The sequence below is a fragment of the Opisthocomus hoazin genome, chromosome 12 (genome assembly GCF_030867145.1).
Source record: "Opisthocomus hoazin isolate bOpiHoa1 chromosome 12, bOpiHoa1.hap1, whole genome shotgun sequence".
Lineage (NCBI taxonomy): Eukaryota > Metazoa > Chordata > Aves > Opisthocomiformes > Opisthocomidae > Opisthocomus > Opisthocomus hoazin.
Window position 1 is genome coordinate 24,270,807 of NC_134425.1, and position 10,448 is coordinate 24,281,254.

At 53.3% G+C, this 10,448-nt stretch overlaps 1 protein-coding gene across 3 annotated transcripts in view; it reads right to left on the bottom strand.

Moving 5' to 3' along the window:
* The window catches only part of LOC142362885 (hydrocephalus-inducing protein homolog), a 61,032-nt gene extending 50,644 nt beyond the window's left edge, over nt 1-10,388 (bottom strand). For all 3 annotated transcript variants that reach the window (XM_075433941.1, XM_075433942.1, XM_075433943.1), the window contains exons 1-4: nt 10,303-10,388; nt 4,729-4,848; nt 3,450-3,575; nt 1,684-1,803 (exon numbers count right to left, since the gene is read on the bottom strand). In XM_075433941.1, the coding sequence (XP_075290056.1) occupies nt 1,684-1,803; nt 3,450-3,575; nt 4,729-4,836 (354 nt within the window). In that variant the 5' untranslated portion in view covers nt 4,837-4,848; nt 10,303-10,388. The remainder of the gene's footprint in view (nt 1-1,683; nt 1,804-3,449; nt 3,576-4,728; nt 4,849-10,302) is intronic.
* Between the last annotated feature and the right edge of the window lie 60 nt (nt 10,389-10,448).

The window sequence follows — 10,448 nt, forward strand, 5'->3', positions numbered from 1 at the left end:
ACCTTGCTTTTTCTGACCTTTCTCTACTTCCAGTACACTTTCTGTTACGCAGCAAGGGAAAGCCTTGCATGCAGGAAAGTGCTCTGGGAAAGAACACCGAACCCGGCTCCTTGCCTCCCTCCCACCTTTTCCCACCACCTTGCTCTTGGCACACGCCTCATTTGAGCAAACATTTCCCCTGCTGAAAGTCAAAAGGTCCCCCTTTTCCTCCTTACAGTGGAACAAGATTGATGACATTTTTCTACTTTTCCCGTCTCAGCTTTCTTGGGAAATCTCAAAAGAATCACAACATTTTTGAAGTAAAGGTGGAGACCTTCAAGCACACATTACTCTGGATGTGCTGGGGCTCTCCAAAGGGAAAGCAGAGAGCCACCATGTTTGAGAGAAACCTGAGCAGAACTGAATTCATCTGAGCCTAAACCAGCACCTAAAAGCCTCCCTTTGCTTCTGCTAAATCAGTCTGTTTCCACTGCTGCTTCAAAAGACCTTTCCTGGAGTGCTTACGCTGCTAATTATAACTTCATTCCAGCACGAAGTGGAGAAGACCCAAGCCCTGTGCTTTGACCGTGAGCTGCACACAGGCAAACAAAGCAGGCGACGAGAGGCAGAGGTGCCCTGCCAGAAACCAAGCAGCAGCAAGCAGCCACCGGGACGGGCTGCAGCTCTCGAGGTGAAGCACGAGAGCAGCTAACAGCACAGCCCTCAACATTCCCATCAATCCAGGGCTTTCAAGGGGAAGGATGCTCACTGCAAAAGATTCTTTGGGTTAGACACTGCCAACGCACGGACAAAGTCGGGGGGAGAAGCCCCAGCATGGGAAGATTCCCCACCATTGCAGCCCTGAGGAGAACGACTTGGGGGTACTGGTGGATGAGAAGCTCAACACGAGCCGGCAATGTGCGCTGGCAGCCCAGAAAGCCAACCGTACCCTGGGCTGCATCAGGAGAAGTGTGGCCAGCAGGGCGAGGCAGGGGATTCTGCCCCTTTACTCCGCTCTCGTGAGACCCCCCTGGAGTTCTGTGTCCAGCTCTGGAGCCCCCAGTATAAGCAGGACATGGATGTGTTGGAGCGGGGCCAGAGGAGGCCACGGAGATGATCTGAGGGCTGGAGCACCTCTCCTATGAGGACAGGCTGAGGGAGCTGGGGCTGTTCAGCCTGGAGAAGAGAAGGCTCCGGGGTGACCTTAGAGCAGCTGCCAGTGCCTGAAGGGGTCTACAGGAAGGATCAGGAAGGATGGAGAGGGGCTTTTCACAAGGGGGTGTAGTGATAGGACAAGGGGGAACGGCTCTAAGCTAAAGAGGGCAGATTTAGATGAGATATTAGGAAGAAATTCTTCACCATGAGGGTGGTGAAACACTGGCCCAGGCTGCCCAGAGAAGCTGTGGCTGCCCCCTCCCTGGCAGTGTTCAAGGCCAGGTTGGATGGAGCTCTGAGCACCCTGGGCTGGCGGAAGGGGTCCCTGCTCAAGGCGGTGGGGTTGCAACCAGATGAGCTTTAAGGTCCCGTCCAACCCAAACCATTCTATCATTCTATGATTCTATGATCTTGCAAAATAAAGGTGATGGGACATTCTATTCCGGGTGTGCTGTGCTGCAGCAGGTAACGTGCTGTGCTGTACACCACGTGAATTACACTGTTCTCCTCTTCCAGGACAGCGGTAAACCTCCGCGTCGCAGCGCTTACCTTGTCCTTGTTCCTCAGAATCAGTGGCACCTCGTAGACCTCGTAGGGGACGTAGTTCTGAATCACCACCTCTGATGGGATAGGCTGAAACGAGCTCTGTTCCAGGTCAACCGCTGAGAACTGGAGATACAAGAGAGACACGAGTGAGAAACTCAGCTGCTGGGGAGAGATTCCTGAACGAGGATCCTACGCTGATGCCCACTGAAGTAAAGTCTCGCGGTGAGTACATCTGCCTAGCTCACTCTAGGGGAAGAGCAGCTCACTCACCCACATTCGGGGCCCATCAGAAGGTTCTGGACCACTTCAAGCAGGCTCAAGCTAAGCAGCTCTTCTGGTAGGTGTTTCTCCAGATTTCCTTCTCCGAAACGCAAGGCAGCACTTACCTCCAGCAGAGCCCCGTGCTAGCGTGCTCACACAGCTCCAGAGCACTTGCCGAGACAGCCATGAGCACTCATGGAGCAAGAACAACCCAAGTGTTTACATGAGACTCCACGAGAGACAATTTTGGGATGATCTTTACTCTGAGACAGAGAGACCAAGTCCCATACAGCCCCAAATATCTTTTTTTGATATAGAGCCTAGAAACCAGTAAGAAGAGAATGGTGGCAGAGGAGGTAAGGCCAAAAAGAAAGCAACACAGAAGTTAAGAAAAAGACAAATGAGGTAAACGCTGGATGGTGGTAAGGTTCAGCGCTTTTCTCAGCATTACTGGGCAACTTGGGTAAGACTGGACTTGGCGTCTCCTTCTTCCATCAGCTTTAAGTAGATGCTTTACCCTATTCTGTCATTGCTGTTTTATTCAATGCTACTGCAGAAGCACGTCTGAAAAGGTATTACAAACTGCAAATATTTACAGAGGCATTACTTGGGAAAACTCCTCCCCGCTCTGCCTCCTGTCTTCCAGCATCGGCGTGCCTGCTCGGAAGACGCCGGCAGGTCTCCTACTCCTCCACAGAGCTCCCGTCCACGCCGAAGCCAGCAGCCGCAGCGCACGGCCAGCGATTTGTGCGCTCCTCTGCTGCGTTCCCAACCTCCCGTGCTGTCTGGGGCAACCCTTAACCAACCTGTTACAGGGCTTTTCCCGGCAATTTTCCACTCAGCAGCCTAAGTCAGTACTCTGCCTGCTTGGGCTGTGTGTTACACAGAGCAGTTCTGTACGAAAAGCAGCTTTAACCACACATTTAAGTACACACTGATCCAGATAAAGCACACCCACTGCACTGCACAGGGCGATTTCCCTGCCTGCCTGGCAGGATCCTGCAGCCTCCAAACCTCACACCCTGTGAGGGTCCCACATCTTGTTCCACTCAACAGCATTAATGCAGCTGGTTTTGTGAAATCCTGAGTCATTAGCACAGGCCCCCAGCCTGCAAAGCCCAGTGCTGCTGCCACGGAGGGAGTCCTACGACCCCAAGCACGCGACAGTGCCAAAGCAGTGGCTATTGCCAGCAGGACGGCAGAAAACAGCAAGCTCATGCCCTTGTGTCCTACCACAGCCTGCCCCCAGCACCGTGCTTTAGAGATGGCAGCTCAGCTCCAGCAAAGCCCACCAACTTCAGCAGAGGTTATTTCTCTTGGCTTAACACAGATCAGGCCTCCAGCATCGCTTTTCCCCCAGCAGAAGGAACTCTGCCACCAGCAGCAGTTTGCAAGGACAACAGGACCCCGTCAGTGAGGTATTGCAACACGCTGGACGCAAGCCTGCCACAAGCACGCACTCTCTCCAAACGTCACAAACAGCAAGGACAAGGGCAGGGAAAGGCTACCTTTTGATGGGAGGTTTCACTCATGTCTAGAGGCTGGATAATCCGGGGCCCCCTCATCTCCCGAGTGCTGGCCAGCCTCTGCTTGGTGGTCAGAGACCTCTCCTTCAGGAAGGCGGAGGGAGTCAGCTGAAACACAAAACACCAGCAAGAGCTACAGAACTGCCTGTGCTCAGAAAGGCTTTCCTTGTTCCAGTGCCACTGATGAACAATTTGTGATCCCCCCAACTAGGACAGTCCTGGAAGTCCCGTAAGCTACCTGCTGAAATATTTAACACCAGTAACTTAATAATGCAGAGCAGAATACACATGTTCTAACCAAGTGGCTCTGTCCCATCAGCTTCTCTTTCATGATCTGATGTGACACATTTGGGGATTTCTGCTCTTCGGGCATTTGTTTTCTCTTTAGTTTTGCTGGATTGAGCCAGCGACCTTTCCAGGTAGCGGGGAGGAGTTACCAGAACTCCCCCAGCTCCACCCTTGCACGATGCTCACAGCCAACACGCAGGTGGAGACGTCACTGCTGGCTGAGTCGAAGCGAAACAGAAAAGCAGCCTTGTGCCCAGACCGAGGTGGAGAGGAATGCGTCCAAGTTGGAGTTCTCTCTTTTTAACTAGCACTTCTTCTCTCTCTCTTCTGGCCTAACAGACCCCTCCACAGAAGTACACAGAGATATTTCCTTGACACAGCCTCAGCGCTGGGTCACCTCCGGCCAGCAAAGGGGATGTGTGTGGATGGGAAGGAGGAATTGCCCTGACTCCATAGCTGTTTGCGGGGCTGGATCTGCTCTCCACGCACGATACGAGATGCAATAAAAGAGCTGCTTGGAACCTAGTCTATGTGGGACCAGCCACGTCTCTCCAGTCTTCAAGCAGACTTTGAGCAACCCACCACATGCCCAGCTGCCCAGAGGCATGGTCGGAGCCGCACTGGCAACGAGGCCTACATTACAGAAGATGTTACTGCCCACACAGCAACAAGGATGGAAAGCAGCACATATGCTCATGCTCCATCTATTCCACGGCAATGCCCACTACATTCATTTCACTTGGCTCCACTGGCCCATCCAGGGGAGACTGTGGACTTTCCCCGAAGCAGCACACAGTCCATCCCCCACCGCAGCATGATGGCCACCTCCAACAGCAGCATGGCACTGAAGAGATGGGGAGGTGGTGCCCAGCTTCACCATGCTGCTAGACAACCGGAGGGACGGGCACAGCAGGGACACGGGGGCAGTTTCCAGCCTTACCACAGCTCCTACCTGGCCACAGCAGGTACTTACAGTTACAGGCTCCTCTGCCTCTCTCGCTAGCTTTGCATTACGAGGTGCTACCACGTTGCTCTGCAATCCATTGGACATTTTGGGGCGACGGAGCTTGCCAGCGGCCATGCCTCAGCTCACCTAGAAGAAGCGACAATGGCACTGGAGGGTTGGACTGGATGACCCACAGAGGTCCCTTCCAACCCTGAACATTCTGTGACTCTGTGACTCTGACATTCTAGAATCCCATTCACGGCAGTCTCCAAGGACACAGCTGTGTCTCCAGGCTCTGGCATCCTTCAGAAGTGGAGAACTTGAGGCCTCCCCACCCCGTTCCATGATGAAGACCGTATTTCAGTGGCAGAGTGGAGATTCATAGAAGTCAGACCCCAGAACAAACAATCCCTGAGCCAAAACAGCGTTTTGCTGGGGGTGCAGTCCCACAAGCCACAGACACACACCGGGGGCCTGCTGGCATTTCTCACCTTGCCCCCTTCCAGCACTTTTGGAACCCCATTTACTGGAATTATTAAACAAATCTCTATTAATACCCAAACTGTCCTTTATTACTCTCTAGCAGTCTTTTGGTGGGAACAGAAGGAAGCCAAACATCACTCAGCCGCTTCATTTGGCAAGAGCAGCTGAGCTGACACGATGGTGCGCCCGACCCCACGAAGCGCTCGGAGGGTTAGGAACAGCCTGAAACCCAGGGATCGCTGCTGCCCCGAGCAGTGACAAAGCCAGACCGCTGTCCTCCTCTGCAAACCAAACGTCCACCGTGGGTGCCGGGAGCCTGCTGAGGTTTCTAACTAATTGAGCACAGAGTTCAATACCCGGATTAAGAACTATAGCTTCTCAAGGCTAATTTGGTTGGTTTAAGTTACAAAAAAACATCCAGCAAATATGACTCCTTCCAGGCATGAAATCACCACAGCGCCCAAGAGCGTTCCTCCACGGAGAACGAGGACCCTAATTTTTACTTATTAACACCCAAACTCCAGGCTCCCTACAGGCAGAGGCTGTAACCGCAGAAATAATGGCATGAAACCATTAAAGGAACATGAGCAATTAGCTCAAATATAGAGGCAATAGATGTGAAAGCAGGGCAACTGAAGACTTTATCCTAACGACAGTTCTTTTCCCGCATCCTTATCCCGCAGGCAGCACAGGTTAACGGGTCTCTGGGCCGTTCTTCTTCCAGTCCCCAGCCCGCCGACCACCCCTCCATCTGCACTGCACAAAGCGGGTGTGCGAGTGAGGGCAAGGAGAGAAGACAACTCCACAGAGCGGGTCTCGACCACCAACAAAAATCCAAGGTAAACACGCACCGCTAAGGACTACTTCGGACTAGAAATAACTCTCCCCTCCCTTTCTGGCTAAGTGGACCAGGGAACAGCTTGTTTTCTGGGACCTGACAGACCAGTGCTCTCGAATCAAGCTCTGCCCTCAGCCTTTTTACGTCCCGACATGAAGGAAAATCACAGATCCTGTTCCCTCCTGCTTCCTTCTGTTCCACTTCACCATTTTTATGCAGGCTCGTTGCATACAGCAAGACATCATCTACAGAAAGATGACCATGCCCTTCCCCTCCAGCTTTACCCAGTCACTTCCAGGCGATAACACCACTCCTTTACTCCCCAAACAGCGACAGCATTGGGCAGGTTTGTTGTGCTGGGCCCTTTGCAGTGCTCAGAAACGACAAGGCTGCCATTTCCCCTTTGCTCTTGCCAGAAACACGGGAGCACAGCACTGTGCAACGGACAGGCTGCAGCAACAGCTAGGATTTAACGCTGGAAATAACTGTTTTTCAAGAGAGAAATCTGATGGGGATGATAGAACATTAATCTGGATTTCAGCGTTTTATTAGCGGGTTTGGAAAATAATTGGATTATTCGTTCCAATTTTCTAACTGTAATTTCACTTCACTTGAAATTAACCCTGTCCATCATGCCCGCAATGCCTGTTTTCAGAGAGCTTCCCACCTCGACATCCCCCATCCCAGCCTCACAGCTCCCCGACCCTCCAGCCCCCGAGCCCACAGGCATCCACCTCCCGCCGAGGGGGAAAGGAGCTGCAGGGTATCACAGAGCTGCTGCATCCCTGCCGTTGGCCCTCTGGCCAACAAAACGGCCTCCACCCCACCAGCTGGCCAGGCACTACCTGAGGACAGGTAACTCCCACTTCTCTGGGAAGATTCCCTTTTTGTAGTGCCCGGTCTTGCCTCCTGAACCACCACGGGCTACCTGGTGGCTGTGGAATGCCTGGAGGGACAGGAGCCAGCCAGGGAGCCGGCGGTGCGCAGCAGTAACTGTCACAGTCACAGAATGACGGAATGTTCGGGGTTGGAAGGGACCTCTGTGGGTCATCTAGGCCAACAGAATCACAGAATCCCAGCGTGGCAGGGGTTGGAAGGGACCTCTGTGGGTCACCCAGCCCAACCCCCTGCAGAAGCAGGGTCACCCAGAGCAGGCTGCACAGGACCACGTCCAGGCGGGTCTTGAATATCTCCAGAGAAGGAGACTCCACAACCTCCCTGGGCAGCCTGTCCCAGGGCTCTGTTACCCTCAGAGTGAAGAAGTTCTTCCTCATGTTCAGCTGGAACCTCCTAGGCTTCAGTTTGTGCCCATTGCCCCTTGTCCTGTCGCTGGGCACCACTGGAAAGAGTCTGGCCCCGTCCTCCTGACACCCACCCTGCAGATATTTGGAGGCATTTCTAAGGTCCCCTCGCAGCCTTCTCTTCTCCAGGCTGAACAAGCCCAGCTCCCTCAGCCTTTCCTCGTAGGAGAGATGCTCCAGGCCCCTCCTCATCCTCATAGCCCTCCGCTGGACTCTCTCCAGTAGCTCCTCATCTTTCTTGAACTGGGGAGCCCAGAACGTGGCTTGAAAGCACCTCCGCACCCCAATGCCAAACCTGACGCCGGCACCTCGACCTGCTCTCAGCCTCAACACGCTTAGCTCCATTCCTGCTCTGGAGCTCGCCAGCTCTTCTTCCAGCCTAAGCCTTCCCATCCTCCCAGGGGGACGGAGGGGGCCAAAGCCGTTCCTTAGCCCTGCTCACCAGCCCAGACAAGCTCACTGCCACATCTCCTCGCAGAGCTGCGTGGAGAAATCAAGTGAAGAAAAGCCTGATGTGCAGGCTGCAGCTAAGATGCTTGAGAGTGGAAGAAAAGCCTTGGCTGGGGAGCTCTGCTCCCTGGATTACAAAGCCTTTTAGCTAATGACTATTTAACATGCGACACATAAGCAGCCTCTGGAGGAAGAAACAGAGACCAGGAGCATCTTCAAAGTGAAGGAAGAAGATTTGTTTCACTGTGTGGGCTCACAGCTACTACAGACTCTTTGCTTCAGGCTCGGCAGAAAAGCAGCATCTGCACAGGATCGCCCTGCTCCCCCGTGAGTGCTTTTGGCCATGAGCTGCATTGGCAGTGAAGAGAAGCACCTTCACCTCTTTAGGGCAGCAATATTCACCTCTGAACGCTACCTGGCTCGGGATAGGGGCTAGGGTCATACGGCCAAAGTATCTGTAGGCACGAGGCAGGGCTCGATGCGAGTTCACTCATGCCAGGACCTGGAAAATCCCACAGGCTGACAGCACAGAATCAGGCACAGAGGGGCCCTTCGGTGCCCGCGAGCCTGGCAAAACCCACGCTGAGGAGAAAGTTGATGTGAGCACTTTGATACGGCCCTAAAGCACCCAAATCCCTTTGTGCATACGTCCAACAGCTTCCCTCTGTAAAATAAAACTGAACAGCTCCCTGATGACACTGTGCGGAAAGGGACAGGAAATTAAGAATAAACAGCACATTTCTTAATGCACGTGATGAAAAAAAACATGTTTCATGCGAAGGCACAGCTTCCTGTCTGTACAGATCCCGTGGCTGTCACCACGCCTTGTGCCAACGCTCTTATTGCGAGGAACCCCACGTCACTTGTGCTGAGGCAGCAGCACCAACCCCCGAGCCGGTCTGATACCAACCGATTTCCCTCCAGACTTCAAGGCTGGAGATACCTCAGCACGCTCTGCACTGCAACACACTACACCCAGCTTTTCTTGTAGGAGCACAGACTGGTGGCTACATCTTGCTTTGCTATTTACAAGTCCTCTTTCTTCTTCCTTCCACAAAGATAAACCATCTCTCTCTGGAGTAAGTGGTTAATTTGCCTTTCTAGTACACTTTGCTGGAAGAGTGACGACAGGAGATCTGTTAAGTGAGAATCAGGATGCTATTGAACCATTTTTTCCAGATAAATCATCTTGCCCTGTTCAGGCTTAAGTAACAAGATCATCTCCAAGCCTTCTCAGTGAAACACTTACGCGTGCTCATGCCCAGTTCTCACAAAGGAGTTTCAACCTCTGGAAGGACATAAGCATTAATCGAAATCCAAGGTGCCAAACTGCAGACAGAGAACCAACCCAACGCAGCGGCAGGAATCCCACCACCCCTCCACCTCACCTGGGCTGGCTCCAGCCTCGCACCCAACCATCCACACATTACCGCCTGCCAGAGTAGTAAATATTCCTCATTTACTGGATTACCACTGTAATCCTGCAGCACTGGCTGTGACCCTGAGGCCTTACGGAGCAGGCTTGGGCTTCATCGAGCTACTTCCCACCCCTCAGTCAAGGGCCAAGGCTGGACAGCGCGTTACGAGCAACCTGCACCCTCCTGCGGCAGTCCAGCCTTTCCATTTTCCCTAGACGTCCACAGGAATCGCTTCTCAGAAAACAACCTCCGGATTTCATATGCAAGGAAAGGAGAGTGAGGGCAACTTCGCTTTGCAGCCACTTCAAGCTAGGCCATCTGTGGCATTTTTCACACCTATTTCACACGCCCGGACAACAAAGACGTGCCAGAAGCAGCACCCAGTCATCCCAGGGCAACAGCACCCAAGGGATGCCCGAAGGCTAAAGCCGCTGCTGTCTTCAGGCATCCATCCACCGGGACCCTCTCCATTTAGTTTCTTCTCACTTGAACACTCTTCCAAGGCCTCCCACCATGCTTGCAGCCTGTTGCCTTTTCTGTTCTGGAAATTTTAGGACTGGGATAACACCCGCACAACCCTCTCCAGAGCACCGTCAATCTGGAAAGGACCCAAAATTCTTCTCCTTTCTGTTCTCTACCCTTGCCCAACACAGACATCCTCCACGCACATGCTGATGCTCTCCAGGACCAACACTGCTCTCTGAGCTCTCCTTTGGGTGACAGTAGCTCCTCCCAAACCAGCCACTGCAGGACAGGTGGGCTATTCTCCTGCGTTACGCAGCAGACACTAAATGTTGAAGTAGAAATGATCTTTTTCGGGTCAACTGAATGACTACGTTGAAGTGAAGGATGGTGAGGAGACACTCACCAGGGAACGCAGCGCCGCAGCACTGCTTGGGCTCCAGGCCAGAGCAGTGACCCTGCGACGCAGACAGCACCAAACACGTCCGTCTCAGCAGAGGATGGATCATCTGTGAAACAGGACTACATGGCTCAAAGAAAGCACAGAGGTCCTGTGTGCCCCGAGCTGCCCCATGACACCAAACCAGCTCAAGAACTCCTCTTGAGGACCTTCCCCACACCCCTAACGCTCAGACCAAGAGGGACTCACCGCTGGATGCTGCCTCCGGCTTGGAGAGGGCCTCCTCCGAGGTGGGCTCTGCCAGTAGGGTCATCGACTGCTAGGCCTCATCCATTTCATCGTCCTCTGGGATGACCAGCTTCATCAGGCTCTGGTTGCACACGTTCACCACCTCC